The 23,061-nt window shown below is 47.8% G+C and overlaps 1 protein-coding gene across 1 annotated transcript; it reads right to left on the reverse strand.

Annotated features, from left to right (window-relative positions):
• Nucleotides 1-971: 971 nt before the first annotated feature.
• On the reverse strand, nt 972-14,525 carry LOC131708085 (uncharacterized). The gene is made up of 2 exons (XM_059010179.1): nt 12,819-14,525; nt 972-1,935 (listed from the first exon to the last, which is right to left on the reverse strand). The coding sequence occupies exon 1, from the start codon at nt 13,874-13,876 to the stop codon at nt 12,896-12,898; it is 981 nt and encodes a 326-aa protein (XP_058866162.1). The 5' UTR covers nt 13,877-14,525; the 3' UTR covers nt 972-1,935; nt 12,819-12,895.
• Between the last annotated feature and the right edge of the window lie 8,536 nt (nt 14,526-23,061).

Consider the following 23,061-nt stretch of genomic DNA (forward strand, 5'->3'; position numbering starts at 1 on the left):
CGTGTGTGTAGTCTAGTGACATCTACACTGAAACACCACCACACTCCTCACTGTACAACCAGCATGTGTGCGCTCTAGTGACATCTACACTGAAACACCACCACACTCCTCACTGTACAACCAGAGTGTGTGCGCTCCAGTGACATCTACACTGAAACCACCAAACTCCTCACTGTACAACCTGTGTGTGTGCTCTAGTGACATCTACACTGAAACACCACCACACTCCTCACTGTACAACCAGCGCGTGTGCGCTCTAGTGACATCTACACTGAAACCACCACACTCCTCACTGTACAACCTGTGTGTGTGCTCTAGTGACATCTACACTGAAACACCCCACACTCCCCACTGTACAACCAGCGTGTGTGCGCTCCAGTGACATCTACACTGAAACCACCACACTCCTCACTGTACAACCAGCATGTGTGTGCTCTAGTGACATCTACACTGAAACCACCACACTCCTCACTGTACAACCAGCGTGTGTGCGCTCTAGTGACATCTAGAATGAAACCACCACACTCCTCACTGTACAACCAGCGTGTGTGCGCTCTAGTGACATCTACACTGAAACCACCACACTCCTCACTGTACAACCAGCGTGTGTGCGCTCTAGTGACATCTACACTGAAACCATCACACTCCTCACTGTACAACCAGCGTGTGTGCGCTCTAGTGACATCTACACTGAAACCACCACACTTCTCACTGTACAACCTGTGTGTGTGCTTGTGGCAAAGTGGTTAGTAAGGGGAACAGGTGTAGCGGTGATGCGGTGCAGGAGTGACAGGCAGACAACGATAATCCAGTGGGAAAAACTTTATTTTATTTTAATTCCTGGTCTAGTGACCATAAATAATAAGCCCCGGCAATACACAACGATGTGTAGAGCGTGGGGATGAAAACACAGGTTTACAGTCCTGGAAAAAGAAACCAAAAACACGTTCACCCGTCTCGGGTGCGTGCAGTCGTGCTGGTGGTGAGTGAATATACTTTTTATTTCCGTGACAGTTCGTGCAGTGGTGATCCGGCTTGTGCTGGCCCAAGGCGACAGCTCCGGATGTGCTTTAGCTGTCTGGTGGTTTCAAAAACACAGACAGTTATTGTACAGTGATAAACAAACACAAACACACACACACGCAACTCTCTATAGAGTAATACAGTTTTACTACTAACGTCCTTCTCGGTCCTTGGCTTAACCCAAACGAAGGAAAAGAACAGCGTTACCCTGGCCCCTATATGTAATCCCGCATGATATCTAGGTAAACGGTTGCAGCTGCCTTATTACTTGCAGCTGCCCCTCGTTTACCTGTCAAATCAATACGGTCTTACAACAGAGTCTCGCTTCCTTCCAGGCTGACCCACTTCCCGGTCCCGGAAACAAACTGTCAGGCCAGCCCTTCCAGATACTTCTCCTCCCGTTCTTTAGCGCCCTCACAGGTCGGGAGGAAGATTTATCACCAGAACTCATTGTATTTCTGTCACAGTGCTCTAGTGACATCTACACTGAAACACCACCACACTCCCCACTGTACAACCATGTGCTTGTGGGAGGGTAGTGGGTGGAGCTTTAGGGAAGGACCAGAAATGACAGCACACAGGAGCCGGAAGTGTCGTTTAGTCCTTGGAGCCCTGTACCATCAACGGTACAGGCAGGATTTATTTTAACAAACAAAAATAGAACAGTCCAGTATTCCAGAAAATAAACAAGAAAACCACCTGGAATACCAGCGATGGTAAACTCAGGTTTCAAATAAAAAGAATAAACAAAAACGTCCCGTTACACACAACAATAAAGGAAGCACTGGGTTTCTCTGTGCTCCTGCAGTGGGTTTCCTCTCACCGCCTCCTGGCCCCCTTCCACGGATTACTGGCTTGTCCTGGGTTTCCTCCACTGCGGCAATCCACCAAAGTCCCTTAAGTTTCAAGCTTCTGCGAATTACAGCAGTTTGAAAAAACAAAACAACAACAAAGCACAGCACGTGTTTTCAGTTCAGGACAGGGGGCCGAATGGCAAAACCATACTGCTTAAATACTGCCAAGTCCCACCCCTGCAATCAGCACGCTGCCTCACATCAGCCAATCGATGAGAACAGCACAGCTGATTGCAATGATGGGACCTGACGGCCGCATGGTCCCACCTTGGGCCAAGATGGCCGCCTGACCCGGAACTTCCTGTATGGTCAGAGTTCAGCCTCCTGACCCAATCACGGTCAACCCTACACAGCGCTGCCGGTGGTCGGGAGGGCGAATTACAACAGGGACTCCTTTCAATCCTGTCACACATCCCCCCCCCTCAGAGTGGAGCCGTAGGCACACTCGGCCAACCCTAACTCCCCTAAATGACCCCCCTCCCTTGAAAAAAAATCAGCATTTTGATGCTCCTTACCCGAACGATGTTTAACAGTGAAGTTAAAGGGTTGCAGCGCCAGACTCCACCGAGTAATCCGGGCGTTCGTGTCCCTCATCGTGTTTAGCCACTTAAGAGGAGCGTGATCTGTGACAAGAGTGAAGGACCGCCCCAGGAGATAATATCGAAGAGAGTTTGTGGCCCATTTAATGGCCAGGCACTCCTTCTCAATAACTGAGTAGTTGCGCTCCCTTTGAGCCATTTTCCTGCTAATGTATAGCACGGGGTGTTCTACCCCATCGATCTCCTGGGACAAGACGGCCCCCAGACCGACATCCGAGGCGTCTGTCTGGAGGATGAATTCCCTGTCGAAATCTGGTGAAACTAGTGCAGGGGCTTGGCAAAGTATCCGCTTTATCGTGTCAAACGCTTCCTGACACTCATCTGACCACTTTACAGTGTTTGGGGCGCTCTTCTTAGTGAGGTCAATCAAGGGGCTAACAATGGTGGAAAACTCGGGGATAAAACGGCGATAATAGCCTGCCAGCCCCAAAAGTGACCTCACTTGAGCCTTGGTTCGTGGGACCGGAGTGTCCACCAAGGCCTGGACCTTGGAAGCCACTGGTTTCACCCGACCATTACCCATGCTAAAGCCAAGATATTGGGTCTCTTGTTTGCCAAACGCGCATTTGCCTAGGTTGACTGTTAGCCCCGCCTCCCTCAAAGACTGCAGGACAGCCGCCAATCTATCAAGGTGCTCCTTCCAGGTAGAGCTAAAAATAACAACGTCATCAATATACGCTGCCGCATACTGATGATGGGGATGTAACACCTTGTCCATCAGTCTCTGGAAGGTAGCTGGGGCCCCATGCAAACCGAAGGGCATGGTCTTGAAATGAAACAAGCCATCCGGGGTAGCAAATGCGGTTTTCTCCTTGGAACTGGGTGTTAACGGGATCTGCCAATATCCCTTTGTCAGGTCCAGAGTGGACAAGAACCTCGCCTTACCCAGTCTGTCGAGGAGCTCATCCACTCGAGGCATGGGGTACGCATCGAACTTAGAGATAGCGTTCACCTTTCTAAAGTCCACACAGAAACGAGTGGAGCCATCCTTCTTAGGTACCATTACCACAGGACTACACCACTCGCTCTGGGAAGGCTGCACTACTCCCAGCTCGAGCATACTGGCCACTTCCCGGCGCATTACACCCCGCCGACTTTCCGGGATCTGGTAAGGCCTCTGACGCACCCGAACACCTGGCGGAGTAATAATGGCATGTTCAATAATGTCAGTTCTACCGGGCAACTCAGAAAAAACATCACTGAATTCCTCAATTAATTGACCCAGCTCCTGTTTCTGACGGGGAAGTAACTGTTCCCCCATCGAAATTTTAGCTGTTTGACCAGATGGCCCTGCCTCAGGACCGAAATCCTCCTCGGGGCTATCATTAGCAACAAACAGGGCTTCTCTGTCTCTCCAGGGTTTTAACAAATTTACATGATAAATTTGGAGTGGTTTTCGATGGTCGGGCTGCCTGATTTCATAATTCACTCTCCCTATAGCCCGAACCACCTCATAAGGCCCCTGCCACTTGGCAAACAACTTAGATTCGGCTGTGGGAAGGAGCAGCAGTACCTTATCTCCAGGTCGAAAAGTCCGAATTCGTGCTTTTTGATTGTACTGCTGCTGCTGCTGATGCTGAGCATTGCGCAGGTTCTCTTGAGCCAAACGACCGACTAATTCTAAGCGATCTCTTAGCAGTAGTACGTATTTGACTACATTTTTAGAAGTAGAGGTTTGGTCCTCCCACCCTTCTCGCACGAGATCGAGAATGCCTCGGGGTTGTCTCCCATATAGCAGCTCAAACGGGGAGAACCCTGTTGAACTCTGTGGCACCTCTCTCACTGCAAACATCAGGAAGGGGAGGAGTTTTGCCCAATGTTTTTGTTCCTGGTTCACAAATCGCCTCAGCATTTGCTTCAGGGTCTGATTAAACCTTTCCACCAGGCCATCTGTCTGCGGATGGTACACAGAGGTCCTGATGGGACGGATTTTCAAAATTTTGTATACTTCTTTGAGGGTATCGGACATGAAGTTGGTTCCCTGATCCGTCAGAATCTCTTTGGGCACCCCTACTCTAGCAATGATCTCAACTAGTTCTTTAGCAATGGCGACGGCACTAGTGGAGCGCAGTGGCACCGCCTCTGGATATCGCGTAGCATAATCCACCACTACTAGAATGTGCGTATATCCAGAGTCGGCGGGATGCACTGGGCCCACTATGTCCATGGCTATGCGATCGAAGGGAGTACAAACCAGGGGCAGTGGGACCAGCGGGGCCGGGCGAACCCGCCCCGGCGCTACTCTCTGGCAATCAGGACACTCCGCTACATAATTCCTCACATCCACGTGGAGTCCCATCCAATAAAACCAGGCCAGTATTCGTTCCAAGGTCTTTTCCCGCCCCAGGTGGCCAGAAAAGGGAATATCATGTGCCAACCGCATGACCTCCCGGCGGAAAGACCCCGGAACCAATAATTGGGTTACAGGCTGTCCTGTGCCCGGGGCTTGGGATACCCTATACAGCAAATGCCCCATCACGATGAAGTGAGGAAATGTGAGCGGCCCACAGCCTTCAACTTCCTTCCCCTCGACAGACCGAACCCACCCCCGGATGTGCACCAGAGTGGGGTCGTTACTTTGCTCCCACTCTAGGTCCACACCCCGGTCCCAGAATTGCGGTATGCCGAGCGGGGCCACAGTAGCTTCTGCTCTAGGGATCTCAGTAACCCGCTCCTGCTGGTCACACTGGACACCCACCCCCTTCTGTGTTCGTTTGACAGGCAAAGCAGACTCTCCCACCAATCCCCAGCCTTGCCTCATTAATGCCCCCTCAAGTTTCTCGGCCCTCCGCTCTCTTTTAGTTTTATGGGGCCGGAACCTGGAAGTAAATATGTCGGCCTGCAAGGGGAAGATCTGGCCAATTGGATCCCCCATTGCGACCACCTTTTCTACAATAGGTGGCCGAGCCGCATTGACCTTAACTTGTGTATAGTAATGTGGCAATCGCCACACAATGTGCTGCAAGAAACGTAGCACCTGCGCATTCTTAAGTGAATGCCAGTAAGCCTGGCCAGGCAATCCTCGTTATTTCATGACAGCGTTTTTTAATTAGCTCCTTAATATTTCGCATTACATACGTGTATATATAATCTATATCCGTGCCTGGTTTAAAAATAAACTCGTGGGGGAATTATGGTTTTAGTTCGTGTGCTGGGTACATTTGTTTATATTTGGTTAAAACGCTATGGTCCTAGACTAAGTAGTTTTAGGTATTTTGGCCATTACTGTTTTCCTTAATTGGGGGCGGAGCTTCCTTTGCTTAAAGTGTTGGACCAATAGGGTATAAAAAAGTGTTTTTGAAAGTCTGTTGGAGGAGAGAAGAGAAGAGAGAAAAAAATACGGAGTTATTAGAGAGACAGAGAAAGAACTTACAGGCAACCTGTTCAAACGGCAGAAAAAACGAGTTAGTCTGTGTATAGCATGCTTCTAGTCGGTGTTAGGTCAAACAACCGTGTTTTGGTTTTTACCGGTTTCTATAGCGGGTTCGACTTATACTAGTGCAACAGCTATTATCACACTCTGCTCAGTGCTCGTTGGGCAATACTTCCGTGTTGGGTCCTATTTTTCGTCCAGTTGGTTTGATTTATACCTTTACTTTGATTCTTTACTGCTTTTACGGGACAACGGAACGAGGGAAGGTATTCAAGCAAATGGCGACTCCCAACATTGTATGAACTGGAGGACTTGCACACGGATTCATCATAACCGGGTGAGATCGATCCTTTTCTATTTTTTTGCTGCAGTTTGGATTACAAATATTTTTTGAATGGCCATTCGGGTTTTTGTTTGGAGAGCGTCCTTTTGGGATTGCCGGATTATTGTGTTATTTTTCTAGAACTCTATTGGTTTGTTTTTGTTTGTTTTGTTACTTTCTGGGTGTGTTTTAATATCAAGCCCGGGACTGAAACTTAAGTACTCATACACTTGGATATAATTATTGCAACTGCGTGGGCCATAGAATTAACAGCCTGATTATTGGTTGGCCTGCCTGTTTTTTTGTTGTCTCCTTCCCTCTCTTTCTTCTTTGTTTACTCCAGTTCCAACAGCGAGGCAGATTTATTAATGGTGTTGCTATACATTGGTATTGTGATTATCTGTACAAAGGCCTGTTCGTGTAACATATATATATATATATATATATATATATATATATATATATATATATATATATATATATATATATATATATATGTGTATGTATATATAGAGATGTGTTTCTTTTCCAATTGCATTTTTATGTGATTAGCATTGCAGTGTTGGTGTGCTCCAATTGTTCTACCAACCTGGATGTTTGGTTTGCTTACCGTTGAGTCAGGGTTGATATTTGCCAGATTTCTGATCTTACTTAAGACTTACCGTTCTGATTACTCCAGGATACACTTGTGCTTATGTACTATATACAAATAGACATAATAAACCTATCCTGTTTAAAATTTACTCCCTTGGTTCTCGTGAAATCCTTGTTTTTTGCTGTACTGATTTACCTGCTGGGACTGTAGTATTGAATGTTTTATGCTTGGTGCTAGTATACACTTATGGCCTAGGTGTTTGGTTATTGCACACTAGGTAAGTTTGTTACAGAAGTGGTGGCCCGTACGGGGACTAAGGTAGAGTGGATAAGAGTTTTGTTAAGTTGGTAAGCTTGCATCGTTTTTATAGCATTCTGGCATACTGCGTAGTATTTTGTAGTCATGTCTTTGGATTTGTTAACCCTGTTTCGAGAGACAGGTCCCTCTGATATGTTAGTAGAACCACCTAGTGTTTATATCACCAAGAGAAGACCGAGAGAGCCAATTGTTGAAGTGGGCTCCCTGTTGAGCGAATTGTACGTTAAAGAGCCAGACCCTGATGAGGCAGAGGAGGAAATAGAACAGTGCTCGTCTGAGGAACGGCAAACCTTAGAAGAGTTAGGTAATAGGCTGGCTCAGCTAACGGAACAGGTTAAGACACTAGAAGAAAGTTTTAATCTGGCACAAAGCAGCAGTATTAATAGGGAGGAGTCTTTTCGGCAATATGTTGACACCCAGTTCCAGAGGGTCGATAGGTTGACGGAATCATCTGTTGATCAGCTGGAGCGGTCAGTGGTGGATTGTTTTAACCGTTGGAAGGAGCATTGGGACAGAGAATTGAAGAAGCTAGCGAGAAGAGCCAGTACCCCCAGAGTGTCGGCAATACCATCGCACCTTCCTACGTCAAGGTCCCATCCAGCTGATCGCAGGACGGAGGTACCAGAGATCACTTCTAGAGGGGCCCATGACCCTAAACTGCCGATAAAAATTAATTTTCCTGAGTTTGGAGGTGAGGAGAGCAGTGATGCAGTGGGATATATTGATTTGTGTGAAGAGTTTTTAGCTTTGCGGCCATTAAGAGACATTGAAATTATGGCAACGTTATCTACAGTGTTAAAGGGGTCTGCCAAAAGCTAGTGGATGGCTGAGAAACATGGAATACGCTCATGGAGTCATTTTAAAAATGAATTCCTGAAAGCTTTTCTCCCAGCAGATTTTCTCACTACTGTAGAGGATAGGCTACGTGACAGAGTACAGTCCCCTGGAGAAAGTATTAGAGATTTCGCATATGATTATCGCGCACTGTGCTTGAGGTGGAAGCCGGACGTAACGGAAACGGAGATTGTCCGACGAATACTGAATAACAGCAACCCAAAGCTGGCCAGTGGTCTCCGTGGCACAGTGAGTACTGTGACTGATCTGGTTCGCGTAGGCACCATGATCGAAAGGGACTGGAGCGAGCAGAAACAGTATTGGGCTAAAGTAAATAATAAAACTTCCACAGATATCACCGGAAAGAAAGGAGCCTTAAGAAAACCAGCAGAGGTGAGTGTAATGCAAAATATCCGAAGATCCATCCCGGATACCCCCAGTCTCTCAGGTTTGACTCTATTAGTCGTGAAGGTTGGGGTAAGGAACACACACATTTCTGCATTACTGGACACAGGTTGTACATTTACTTTAATGAAAAACCAAGTATGGCATCAAATTCAGAAGCCAAGTGACGTGCTGCAGCCATGTGAGGATCAAGCCTTTGTGTTGGCGGATGGACAGTCTCATAGCGCTTTAGGGAAAGTCTGCCTTACATATGATTTTCATGGCGAAATTTGGTCGGTCGACACTTATGTTATGTCAGACCAACACCTGGCATTTCCTTTGATTTTTGGTTTGGATTTTTTATATAAAACCTCTACCGTGATTGATCTGCGTAAGAAACAGTATGGAGTCAAAGGACAAAGGGGATATGCATATTATCCATTTTTGCCCAGAATGGAGTGGGAATCGTCAGGGAAAGTACAAAACATGCCTGACGTGCCTTACATACATCTCTATTTGGCTGTCTCTAAGAAGCCTGATGCACCTACATGTCTTGCCCATAGTACAGAGGAGCCTACCCCTACTGATATACCCGACGGGATGCAGCGACAGGATCTCCGGCAACTCATGAAGAAATGGCCTGCCGTGTGCACCTCCCAATTGGGCATGACTACGGTTTGTACTCACACCATCTATACGACAGATGAGATGCCAGTGCGGTGTAGGGCCTACAGAGTGTCTCCCTTCAAAAAAGCACTGATTAAAGAGCACCTTCATCAGATGACCGAGGATGGCGTGATTGAACCATCTTCGTCAGATTGGTCTGCTCCGGTGGTGTTGATCGAGAAACGTGATGGATCTTATCGTTTCTGTGTGGACTACCGAAGGATGAACAACAAAACCCAGTTTGACGCCTACCCCATGCCCTGTGTCCATGACATCTTGGAGTCACTGAATGGAGCAGTGGTGTTTAGCTCACTAGATCTACGCTCGGGATATTGGCAGGTTGCCATGGATCCTGACTCGAGAAAGAAAACTGCTTTTGCTACTCCATTTGGGTTGTTTCAGTTCAGAGTGATGCCTTTTGGACTTAAGAACGCTGCTGCTACTTTCCAACGTCTCATGGAACATGTGCTGGGAGAGTTGAGAGGATGCTGTTGTTTTGTCTACATAGACGATATCATCCTCTATTCTCCCAGTGAAACCCAACATTTGAGGGACCTTGAGCTAGTGTTTAAGAAACTACATCAAGCAGGTCTCACTTTGAACCTGGCCAAGTGTCATTTCTTTAAAAACACCTTGAAGTTTTTAGGGCATATCGTGTCTAAGGAAGGTGTAGCCGTTGACCCGGAGAAGGTAAAAGCCATACAAGACTATCCGGTACCTACCAATCTCAAGGAGGTACAGCGTTTCCTTGGATTGGCAGGTTGGTACCATAAATTCATTTTACATTTTGCGGACATTGCAGCTCCCCTCAACCATCTTAAAAAGAAAGATGTAAAGTGGGAATGGACAACAGCCTGCCAGACCAGCCTGGAGGTGCTTAAGAAAGCTCTTCAAGCTCCTCCGGTTTTATCACACCCAGATTTTTCAAAGACCTTCTGGGTCTATACAGATGCTAGCGAGGTGGGGCTGGGGGCCGTGCTTGCCCAGAGAGAAGCAGAGGAAGAGCACGTGATTGCATATGCTTCCAGGGTGCTTAATGGGGCAGAATGCAATTACTCCACTTCTGAAAAGGAATGTCTGGCAGTAGTGTGGGCAGTGGAGAAGTGGCGTCACTACTTGGAGGGAGTGCAGTTTCACGTGGTGACGGATCATGCCGCACTAACATGGGCTTTTAATGCGCCGAAGACGTCTTCTCGGTTGACACGGTGGACACTGAGACTTCAGCAGTTTTCTTTCACAGTGGAATACAGAGCAGGCAGCATCAATGTAGTCCCTGATGCCCTGTCACGCGCGCCGGTCGTTCCTGTGGCTATTATAGCCGTGGGTATGAGAAAGAACAACTTCGGGACTGATCTTCCTACTTCACTCGATGAGGTGGCGGCGGCACAGGCAAAGGATCCAACGGTGCTCGAGTTTCTCGATGAGAGGAAGACGCCATCTCCGGCAGGACCTAACCGGATTACCTTTGTCCAACAACAGGGGTTGGTCTACCGTAGAGTCCCCATCAAAGGAGGGGGTTATAGATTTCAGCTGGTGGTTCCCCCTGGACTTGCACAATCGTTTTTATGTTATTTTCATGATAATCCTTTGGGTGGTCACTTAGGACGGCTGAAGACTTTGCTCAGGATTTTAGAGGTGGCTTGGTGGCCCACGGTGCGCAGAGATACATGGCAACATGTGAAGGAATGCAGTATATGCCAACAATACAAACCAGCTAATAGTAAACCAGCAGGCTTACTGCAACCAACGGTGGTCAGTGAGCCAGGAGAAAAGTTAGGAGTGGACTTAATGGGACCTTTTCCACGAAGCAGAAAAGGCAATGTATACCTGTTAGTGGTGATTGATTATTTAAATGGGTGGAAATCTTTCCCCTTCGCAATAGTAAAACACAGAGTATCGCCCGAATCCTCATTCAGGAGATCTTCACTCGGTGGGGTACCCCGCGTTACCTAGTCTTGGACCGAGGGCCCCAGTTCACCAGCCAGCTAATGGAGGAAGTGTGCAAATCGTGGGGGGTCATCCGAAAGTTGACGACGGCTTATCATCCTCAGGCTAATCTCACGGAGAGAGCCAACCGGACAATAAAAACTATGATAGCCTCGTTCGTGGGGGAGAATCACCAGCTCTGGGATGAATGGCTTGCTGAGTTTCGCTTTGCTATCAATTCGGCCAAGCATGAAACCACTGGTTTGTCTCCAGCTGAGTTGGCAGTGGGACGTGTTCTTAAAGGCCCTCTGGACCAGTTAATTGCTGTAGCTCCCTCTCCTGGTTCTCAGCAGTATACGGTGGTGGAACGCCAGCAAACCCTAGTAAAAGAGGTAGAACAGCGGATTGGAATAGCACAGGTACGTCAAGCAAAATATTATAATGCACGTAGGAGAAATGTACAGTTTCAAATAGGGGAGTTAGTGTGGGTAAGGACACATCCTATATCTGATGCCACTGCTAATTTCTCCGCAAAGCTTGCCCCTAAGTGGTCAGGGCCAGCTGTGATTGTGAAAAAGTTAGGTCCTGTCAATTATAGGGTTCAGTGGACAGACCAGTCAAAAAGTGAAACTTTGAATGTGGTCAATCTAAAACGGTATTTTGGAGCAAAAACCCCGGTACCTCCGGATGGGGGGGGGGGGACTATGTGGCAATCGCCACACAATGTGCTGCAAGAAACGTAGCACCTGCGCATTCTTAAGTGAATGCCAGTAAGCCTGGCCAGGCAATCCTCGTTATTTCATGACAGCGTTTTTTAATTAGCTCCTTAATATTTCGCATTACATACGTGTATATATAATCTATATCCGTGCCTGGTTTAAAAATAAACTCGTGGGGGAATTATGGTTTTAGTTCGTGTGCTGGGTACATTTGTTTATATTTGGTTAAAACGCTATGGTCCTAGACTAAGTAGTTTTAGGTATTTTGGCCATTACTGTTTTCCTTAATTGGGGGCGGAGCTTCCTTTGCTTAAAGTGTTGGACCAATAGGGTATAAAAAAGTGTTTTTGAAAGTCTGTTGGAGGAGAGAAGAGAGAAAAAAATACGGAGTTATTAGAGAGACAGAGAAAGAACTTACAGGCAACCTGTTCAAACGGCAGAAAAAACGAGTTAGTCTGTGTATAGCATGCTTCTAGTCGGTGTTAGGTCAAACAACCGTGTTTTGGTTTTTACCGGTTTGTATGTATATATAGAGATGTGTTTCTTTTCCAATTGCATTTTTATGTGATTAGCATTGCAGTGTTGGTGTGCTCCAATTGTTCTACCAACCTGGATGTTTGGTTTGCTTACCGTTGAGTCAGGGTTGATATTTGCCAGATTTCTGATCTTACTTAAGACTTACCGTTCTGATTACTCCAGGATACACTTGTGCTTATGTACTATATACAAATAGACATAATAAACCTATCCTGTTTAAAATTTACTCCCTTGGTTCTCGTGAAATCCTTGTTTTTTGCTGTACTGATTTACCTGCTGGGACTGTAGTATTGAATGTTTTATGCTTGGTGCTAGTATACACTTATGGCCTAGGTGTTTGGTTATTGCACACTAGGTAAGTTTGTTACAGTAAGGCCAATCTCGACCCAAAATTACTGGGTATGGCACCTTTTTAGCGACGGCCACGACTACGTGGCACGTCCGACTTTCCACAGTCATTCTAACTTTAGTGGTAGGATACGCCTTGGTTTCTCCATGAATACACGAGATGGTCACAGACCCCTGTGGCCGCCAGGGCGTACCCTCCAAGAGAGCAGACCGAATTATAGTGTGACTACACCCTGAGTCCACTAATGTGTGGGTACTCATATTACCAACAACTACATTAATAATGCAAGGCCCCTCCCGACCCCTTCCCCTGTACTCACCACCCTCTGCGTCCGGACATCGCAAGGCCACGTCACACTCCATTGCGGCAGGACAGAATCTCGCGATGTGTCCCACCTCATGGCACCGGAAGCAGGTAGGGGAAGGCAACGCTGTGGGAGACGGCTGCTTGTCCCTTGGTCCACCACTGGGGGGGGGGGGTCCAGGGATTCTCTCTGGCCCAGCTGGGAGCTAACCTCGGTCTCCACTTTGGAGTCGAGGCGCTCAAAGGGACGGGGAAAACTGAAGGCCTCGCTGCAGTCCTTGGGTGCGCTGGTAAAGGGCGATGCTTCACTGGGACTGCTGGGGCTGGACTGGGGTCCACCCGAAGCAGTGAATCCTCGAAAGCCTCCGCCAGTTCGACGGCCTTGTCCATCGTCTCGGGACTGTGGCGAGCGACCCAGGCTCGAGTCTCCGGTTCCAACACCTCCAGGAACTGGTCGACCCCCACAGACTCCATGATTTGTTGGGTGGTCCGTTCAGTGGGACGCAGCCAGCGGGTCAGATGGTCCCAGAGTTGCTGGGCCGCAATGCGGGGCCGGGTTCCCTCTGGACGCTTGTAGGTCCGGAAACGCCGGCAATGCGTTTCCGGAGTGATATTGAGGCGTTGGAGGATAGCTGCCTTCACCTGGGGATAATCCTCTGCTGCCACATTGCTCAGGGCCCGGTATGCTGCCTGCGCCTCACCAGTCAGACAGGGGGCGAGTTGTGCCGCCCAACATCTGGCTGGCCACCCTGACACTGTAGCCACCCGCTCAAACGTGGTCAGGAAGGCCTCCGGGTCATCTTCTGAGGTCATCTTTTGCAGCCGGATTTTGGGCGTCGGCTGCGCTGGTCCAGCTGCTGCGGCCGGGACCTGGGCTTGGGCCTGGGCCTGGGCCACTACCAGGTTCTGAATGGCCAGACACATGGCCGCCATCTTGTCAGTCATCGCGGTCAGATGGGCTGAACGCTCAGCATCCCTCTGAGCATCCCGTTCTTCCCGACGCCGCTCTACACCGTCACGGTGTCTCTCCTGATCCTCCAAGACGGCTTGCAGGGTGTGCCGGTCCATGCTCATCCCACTTCTGACACCACCTTGTGGGAGGGTAGTGGGTGGAGCTTTAGGGAAGGACCAGAAATGACAGCACACAGGAGCCGGAAGTGTCGTTTAGTCCTTGGAGCCCTGTACCATCAACGGTACAGGCAGGATTTATTTTAACAAACAAAAATAGAACAGTCCAGTATTCCAGAAAATAAACAAGAAAACCACCTGGAATACCAGCGATGGTAAACTCAGGTTTCAAATAAAAAGAATAAACAAAAACGTCCCGTTACACACAACAATAAAGGAAGCACTGGGTTTCTCTGTGCTCCTGCAGTGGGTTTCCTCTCACCGCCTCCTGGCCCCCTTCCACGGATTACTGGCTTGTCCTGGGTTTCTTCCACTGCGGCAATCCACCAAAGTCCCTTAAGTTTCAAGCTTCTGCGAATTACAGCAGTTTGAAAAAACAAAACAACAACAAAGCACAGCACGTGTTTTCAGTTCAGGACAGGGGGCCGAATGGCAAAACCATACTGCTTAAATACTGCCAAGTCCCACCCCTGCAATCAGCACGCTGCCTCACATCAGCCAATCGATGAGAACAGCACAGCTGATTGCAATGATGGGACCTGACAGCCGCATGGTCCCACCTTGGGCCAAGATGGCCGCCTGACCCGGAACTTCCTGTATGGTCAGAGTTCAGCTTCCTGACCCAATCACGGTCAACCCTACACAGCGCTGCCGGTGGTCGGGAGGGCGAATTACAACAGGGACTCCTTTCAATCCTGTCACAGTGCTGTAGTGACATCTACACTGCAACACCACCACACTCCTCACTGTACAACCAGCGTGTGTGCGCTCTAGTGACATCTACACTGAAACCACCACACTCCTCACTGTACAACCTGTGTGTGTGCTCTAGTGACATCTACACTGAAACACCCCACACTCCCCACTGTACAACCAGCGTGTGTGCGCTCCAGTGACATCTACACTGAAACCACCACACTCCTCACTGTACAACCAGCATGTGTGTGCTCTAGTGACATCTACACTGAAACCACCACACTCCTCACTGTACAACCAGCGTGTGTGCGCTCTAGTGACATCTAGAATGAAACCACCACACTCCTCACTGTACAACCAGCGTGTGTGCGCTCTAGTGACATCTACACTGAAACCACCACACTCCTCACTGTACAACCAGCGTGTGTGCGCTCTAGTGACATCTACACTGAAACCACCACACTCCTCACTGTACAACCAGCGTGTGTGCGCTCTAGTGACATCTACAATGAAACACCACCACACTCCTCACTGTACAACCAGCGTGTGTGCGCTCTAGTGACATCTACACTGAAACCACCACACTCCTCACTGTACAACCAGCGTGTGTGCGCTCTAGTGACATCTACACTGAAACCACCACACTCCTCACTGTACAACCAGCGTGTGTGCGCTCTAGTGACATCTACAATGAAACACCACCACACTCCTCACTGTACAACCAGCGTGTGTGCGCTCCAGTGACATCTACACTGAAACCACAACACTCCTCACTATACAACCAGCGTGTGTGTGCTCTAGTGACATCTACACTGAAACACCACCACACTCCTCACTGTACAACCAGCGTGTGTGTGCTCTAGTGACATCTACACTGAAACCACCACACTCCTCACTATACAACCAGAGTGTGTGCGCTCTAGTGACATCTACACTGAAACCACCACACTCCTCACTGTACAACCTGCGTGTGTGTGCTCTAGTAACATCAACACTGAAACCACCACACTCCTCACTGTACAACCAGCGTGTGTGCGCTCTAGTGACATCTAGAATGAAACCACCACACTCCTCACTATACAACCAGAGTGTGTGTGCTCTAGTAACATCTACACTGAAACCACCAGACTTCTCACTGTACAACCAGCGTGTTTGCGCTCTACTGAAATCTACACTGAAACCACCACACTCCTCACTGTACAAATAGCGTGTGTGTGCTGTAGTGACATCTACACTGAAACCACCACACTCCTCACTATACAACCAGCGTGTGTGCGCACTAGTGAAATCTACACTGAAACCACCACACTCCTCACTGTACAACCAGCGTGTGTGCGCTCTAGTGAAATCTACACTGAAACCACCACCACACTCCTCACTGTACAACCAGCGTGTGTGCGCTCTAGTGAAATCTACACTGAAACCACCACACTCCTCACTATACAACCAGCGTGTGTGCGCTCTAGTGAAATCTACACTGAAACCACCACACTCCTCACTATACAACCAGCGTGTGTGCGCTCTAGTGAAATCTACACTGAAACCACCACACTCCTCACTGTACAACCAGCGTGTGTGCGCTCTAGTGACATCTACACTGAAACCACCACACTCCTCACTCTACAACCAGCATGTGTGCGCTCTAGTGACATCTACACTGAAACCACCACACTCCTCACTGTACAACCAGCGTGTGTGCGATCTAGTGACATCTACACTGAAACCACCACACTCCTCACTCTACAACCAGCATGTGTGCGCTCTAGTGACATCTACACTGAAACCACCACACTCCTCACTGTACAACCAGCATGTGTGTGCTCTAGTAACATCTACACTGAAACCACCACACTCCTCACTGTACAACCAGTGTGTGTGCGCTCTAGTGACATCTACACTGAAACCACCACACTCCTCACTCTACAACCAGCGTGTGTGCGATCTAGTGACATCTACACTGAAACCACCACACTCCTCACTCTACAACCAGAATGTGTGCACGCAAGTGACATCTACACTGAAACCGCCACACTCCTCACTGTACAACCAGCATGTGTGCGCTCTAGTAACATCTACACTGAAACCACCACACTCCTCACTGTACAACCAGTGTGTGTGCGCTCTAGTGACATCTACACTGAAACCACCACACTCCTCACTGTACAACCAGCATGTGTGCGCTCTAGTAACATCTACACTGAAACCACCACACTCCTCACTCTACAACCAGCATGTGTGCGCTCTAGTGACATCTACACTGAAACCACCACACTCCTCACTGTACAACCAGCGTGTGTGCGATCTAGTGACATCTACACTGAAACCACCACACTCCTCACTCTACAACCAGCATGTGTGCGCTCTAGTGACATCTACACTGAAACCACCACACTCCTCACTGTACAACCAGCATGTGTGCGCTCTAGTAACATCTACACTGAAACCACCACACTCCTCACTGTACAACCAGTGTGTGTGCGCTCTAGTGACATCTACACTGAAACCACCACACTCCTCACTGTACAACCAGCGTGTGTGCGATCTAGTGACATCTACACTGAAACCACCACACTCCTCACTCTACAACCAGAATGTGTGCACGCAAGTGACATCTACACTGAAACCGCCACACTCCTCACTGTACAACCAGCATGTGTGCGCTCTAGTAACATCTACACTGAAACCACCACACTCCTCACTGTACAACCAGTGTGTGTGCGCTCTAGTGACATCTACACTGAAACCACCACACTCCTCACTGTACAACCAGCATGTGTGCGCTCTAGTAACATCTACACTGAAACCACCACACTCCTCACTGTACAACCAGCGTGTGTGCGCCTTAGAGAAATCTATACTGAAACCACCACACTCCTCACTGTACAACCAGCATGTGTTCGCTCTAGTAACATCTACACTGAAACCACCACACTCCTCACTGTACAACCAGTGTGTGTGCGCTCTAGTGACATCTACACTGAAACCACCACACTCCTCACTGTTTTAAAAAATAATTTATTAATTCTCAGGATAAAGTTTGATGGTAATGCATCAGGACAAAAAAAAATGGGAATAATTGGTGGGAAAAGTGGCAAAGAAAATTGGATTTTGGGGATTAAGGGATTTAACCATGGAAGGGAACATTTTAATTATTAAGACTATGATCTTATCCTTAGTATTGTATGTGGCTGCAATTATTCCACCTCCAAGGATGGTTTTAAATAGTTTAGACAAATTATGGGTTTCTTTTGGGGATCAAAGAATGAAAGACTAAAAAGAAGTGTTCTTTATAAAGAAAATGCATATGGTGGTAAAAGTGTACCTGATTTAATTTTTTTGTTATGGCTTAAGTTTGTGCACACTCAAATTGATTTGTGTCTCTTTAGAAACAAAGCATCTTTGTTTGTGAAATTCTATCGGGGGGGGGGGGGTACTGAGAATATTTGGATTGTATAAAACATCCAATAATGTTCCATCTGCTTTTGAGGTTCCCTATTGTTTTAGTCATGTAGAGTGGTTTTTAAAAGAATATGACCTTTTAGGACAGGAGGTTGAACAATGGAGATTATGTAAAAAGATCAAACAACTTGTTCAGGATAAAACAGTTGTGTGTACTGTGGGACAGTTCCCCCATGATGTGGTTGAAGGGGTTTGGAAGGATGTGGCCCACCCAAAGCTATTGAATAAGCATAAAGATTTGGCTTGGCAAACTGCACATGGAATCCTACCAACAAGGGACATAATGTATAAATGCAATCTTGTACTTTTTCCTAGGTGCCCGAGGTCTCGGTGTGGTGAGGATGAAACAGCTGGACATTTGTTCTGGGATTGTGCTTTCGCTAAAGTGGTTTGTAAGGAGTCGGGTGAGCTGCTGCACCTGGGAAAGGGCACACTAAACAGAAATTTGGTGCTGCTGGGAATTCGGCAGGAGAAAATCAACAAGGAGAGATGGATGTTGAACTAGAGTACCATATTGTGTGACCGAGAGGCTTTGTGGAAAGCCAGAAATATGCTTGTGTATAAAGGAGTGGTAATCAGCTCAAAAGAGGTGGTCCAACTGGCAGAGTATTATCTCTGTGACTATCAACGGTGAAGAGTTTTTTTGTTTTTTTCTAGGGGGTGAGGTCTTTCTTTAATGTGTTTGATCCTGAACAAAAGGAAGTATTCTTAAATATTGTATGAGGAAAATTTATATAAAAAAATATATTTTGCCTTTTACTAAAAATTTCCGTGGAGAGGAGCATTTCCGAGTGCATTCGAATTTTTGGATGGCCCTTCCCTTTGGGGTGGGGCTCGACTTGGGGTTAAAAGCACCTTTTTTTCCCCCTCCCTTGAAGCAAGTACCCCGGCAGCTCCGGGCGTTTGGGTAAAACCATTGTGGGCATCGCATTCTCGGCCTCTTGGCTCAGATCAAGTGTATTGGGCTTGACCGCAACATTGGTGAAGAAGAAGTAGCGATCAGTAAGGTAAGGTGACAAGGGTGCTTGCTGGTTCTTTTTCTTTCTCTATTAGGTTCTGGAAGGTGGCGGAGAGGACAGAGAAAGGACTTAGGAGAAAGGTAGCTTTTCAGGTAAGGAGGACCCTTTTGTGGGCACCTTCTCTGTTATTTTGTTAAATTTTGGTTATGTAAATTTTGCTATACTTTAGTATGTTTATTTTTGTAATATTTGAAATGGCGACTCCAAGGTTTGGTGGTTGTCGTTTCAACTGTGTGAGAATTGCAGTGAAAGAGTGGTTTACAGACAGTGAGGACAAGCTAGCGATGAACAGATTGGAGTTTGAGAAATGTATTGGAGAAAGAGCTTGGTTTTAAACCAGAGGAGCTGAATTGTATAATCGCTGTGGGGGAAGGCAATATTTGGGATGTGAGTTTTTGCATGGAAAAAGGGCTAAGGGAGGCATTGGGACTTAATTTTGAAAAGGTGAAGATCACAAGTTATTGAAGAAATTTAAAAGTTAACTCCTATGACAAACAATTCACGAAGGGTGGTGGTGGCCAGAATGTCTGTCGGGGATGAAGGGCCAGAGCAGTAATAAAGGTTAGAAAACAGTCATGTTTGGCTAGTTCCAGAGCAGAAATGGAGGTTGGAAAGTGAGGGGGAGGACTTAGAGAGTCGCTCAGCACAGCGCAAGATACGGTGGTCCATTTTAAGGGCAGGGGTAAGCCATGGTAGGGGAGGCCTAAGTGAGTGAGAGTAAGGGCGTGTGGGTGCAAGGGAGTTGAGAGAGGAGGATAGCGCAGTAGCTAGGATGGTAGAGGCTAAGTCCTGGTGAAGGGAGGAAAAAATCAGAGATCGGGGGAAGAAGTGAAGAAATTGAAATCAAGGAACTGGTGTCTAGGTTACGGAGATTACGGCGGAGGATAGGGAGTACGGGGGAAGGGGTGGAGGGAGGGAGGACGGGTAGGGAGAGGAAGAGATGGTCAGAGGGAGGTCGAGGGGAACTTATGATAGATGATGATGTCTTACAACCGGAGAGGAAGATAAGGTCAAGGGTATTACCAGATGTGTGGGTAGGGGGAGGGGAGAAGCAGGAGGTTAAACGAGTTGGTGACAGGGAGGAGGGCAGAAGCAATGGGGGAACAATGTAGGTGGAGGTTGAAGTCGCCCAAGAGAATGAATGGGTGGGGGAGAGGGAGAAGGGAGGAGAGGAGGCAGTCGAGGTGGTCAGAAAATGAGGAGGGGGGCCAGGAGGACGACAAATGACAAGGAAGGTAGTGCGGTGGGGGAAGGCAAAGGAGGTAAGTTGGTACTCAAAAGAGGGGAAGGTGGTAGTTATTGTGTGGGGGGGGGCAGGGGTCAAGGAGGCTGGCGTAAGTAATCCAGTACCGCCGCCTTTACCAACTGGGTGGGGGGTGTGGTAGAAGGTGGTGACAGAGGAGGTAAGGGCAGCGGGGGTGGCCGTGTTAAGTGGTGTGACCCATGGTTCGGTCAGTGCAAGGACATCAAGGTGGAGGGAGAGGAGCGCATTTAAGGTGGCTGCCGGCTTATTGCAGACCGAACGTATGTTCCAGAAGCCTATTTTGATTGGGGAGTGGTCGGAGAGAGGTTCAGGGACTTGGGAAGTTAGGTGATGACGAGGGAAGGGAGTTTTTACTGGGGGGAGAGGTAAATCAGGTTTGAGGGAAGGGAGCGACGGGGGTTGGTTACTTTGTAGCGGAGAAAGATTGGAAGGAGGGGGATGTGATAAATAAGGAGGGGGATAGATCAAGGTGACAGGGGCAAAGAGAAATGGGACGAGGAGTAGAATGATGAAGGGAAGGGGCATTGTAGGAGGGGGAACAGTGCAGGGAGAAGGGGAGGGGGTGGGGTAGGGACATAGGGATAAATTACTCTCTCACAGAGGCCGAGGAGTTGAGAAATCCTGGGTGCTCTCACCTACACAGGAAACGAGGGGGGGGGGGGTACCTAGGGGAGGGAGGATAAGTGGCCAAGACTCATTCACACTGAGCCTGGAATTAGACATGGTCAATCCTGAAAGCAGGGGGAGACAGGAGACGCACCGCTCGCCGTGCCGCTACGCGGCGAGCTTTGTTGTAAATAGCCTCCCAGCCGGGGCCTGATGATGTCACCTGCTCCGCCTCCAGCAGGTCAGAAGCTGCTGGGCTCTGAACCAGAGTCTTAAACAGCGGAGCCAGGTGAGCAAAAAACACAGTGAAGACAGTGCAGAGCTGAATGTTCACACAAACCTGTGTAGCAGGAACTGCAGATGTAATATGGTTTCTTCATTGGATGATGACCTCCACACAACGTGAACCTCCCGGTCTCCGTGTCGCTTGGGTCAGGAGAAAGAACCAGATCTCTTTCCCAGAGATCCTTTTTATAATCCTTATTGACGCTAATAGCGTGCTCCTCCTCCATAAAATCCACCTCATTGCCGCGTCAGGTTTTCCAAATTTCGATAAAGTAAACAAACCAGAAATAGAAATGAAAAAGAGAGGGGCAACCGGAGGGTGGGATATAGGTGTGTGGAGTTCATCATCCAATGAAGAAACCATATTACAGGTAATCTTCGTATTCTTACCTCATCTGATGAACTCCACACAGGTCCCATGATTTTGTGCCTCCCTGATGGTTTATGTATTTTACTGCTGTGGTGCTGTCTGTGAGGATCAGTGCTGTTTTTTGTTTTAATATTGGGGTGAAATGCCTTAGTGCCAGGGAGATTGCTAAGAGCTCCAAATAATTTATGTGGCGAGATTCTTGTTTTGGTGACCACATACCTTGGACCTGAGCGTCCGTTTGGTGAGCTCCCCATCCCGACAGGGAGGCGTCTGTATATAGACGGAGAGTAGGAGGATGTGGAGATAGTGGCATCCCCATACTAGTGAAAGCTGCCACCATCTGGCTTCTGTGGCTGCTCCTGGGGAGACCCTGATGCGGTGGGAGTCTGGCAGAACGCGATTCCAAGAAGAAAGGAGTGTAAGGAAATGTGTAATAGTTTTTGTGTTAGAACTGATTATAATATGTTATTTTCTGTTACAAATTGAACAAAGAAGCTGGGAGTGGTATTTTGGGTTTTTGAGTTCAGGACTGTAAGGAAATGTGATAGTCCATATTGTTAGAATATTTGGAATGTATGGTACTTTCAATGGAGAGATACTGAGCACAGAGTTAAGGTGGGGTATTTTGGAATGCAGGGTCTGTCTCAATAAATTGCAGATTGACTAAACAGAGGGCAAATATGACCCTTGTATGGGCATTTGTGAAAGGAGTCCTTAGTTCTGCTTTGCTTGGTTGCATGAGGGGGATGGGAGAATCTCAGGGATAACAAGATGCAAAGGAATGTTTGTGAGGCCTGGCAAATTGCCACGTACCTAGGTATAGTGGGGAGGGGGTCTTAAATGACATCATTAAAAGGGTGTGTTTTGCAATCTACAAAACTGAAGTGAAGGCATTCTTCTGTGCTCAGTTCAGTCAATCTCACTGCAGCCCAGAGTGACACAACTCTGTGTCTATTCTACGCTATACCAATAAATATATATTTGACACCACTAATATTGTTTTTCAGTTTCATTATTTCTTACAAGAGGCATCTTTGCGTGTGTCTCATATGTAATGCCGCATCTCTTACAAGGAAGACTGATGCTGCCGTGTGCCCCAGAAACTGCTGGTAGGAACGAGCTGTTATTCTGGTTCCTACATTGAAATGTTTTGCCATGTGTCGGATTGTGGCAACTCTTTCTTCTGTGAGGTAAACTCTTCCTGATATTGTATTGAACTGTGTTCCCAGGAAGATTAGAGACTGTGTAGGGATGAGAGATGACTTTTCTTCATTGACCAGTAAGCCCAAGTCCTGAAAAAGGCAGAGTACCTTGTCCCTGTGCACCAAAGCCTTCTCTGGAAGGAGCGTTTACCAGCCAATCGTCTATATATGGATAGACGTGGATGCCTATTCCTCGAAGATGTGCAGTCACCACTGCCATTACCTTGGTA

This window comes from Acipenser ruthenus, chromosome 40 (assembly GCF_902713425.1).
Source record: "Acipenser ruthenus chromosome 40, fAciRut3.2 maternal haplotype, whole genome shotgun sequence".
Lineage (NCBI taxonomy): Eukaryota > Metazoa > Chordata > Actinopteri > Acipenseriformes > Acipenseridae > Acipenser > Acipenser ruthenus.

What these genes read in the sequence shown, in the direction of transcription:
- LOC131708085 (XM_059010179.1), bottom strand. Translation starts at nt 13,876, where the DNA reads ATGAGCATGGACCGGCACACCCTGCAAGCCGTCTTGGAGGATCAGGAG.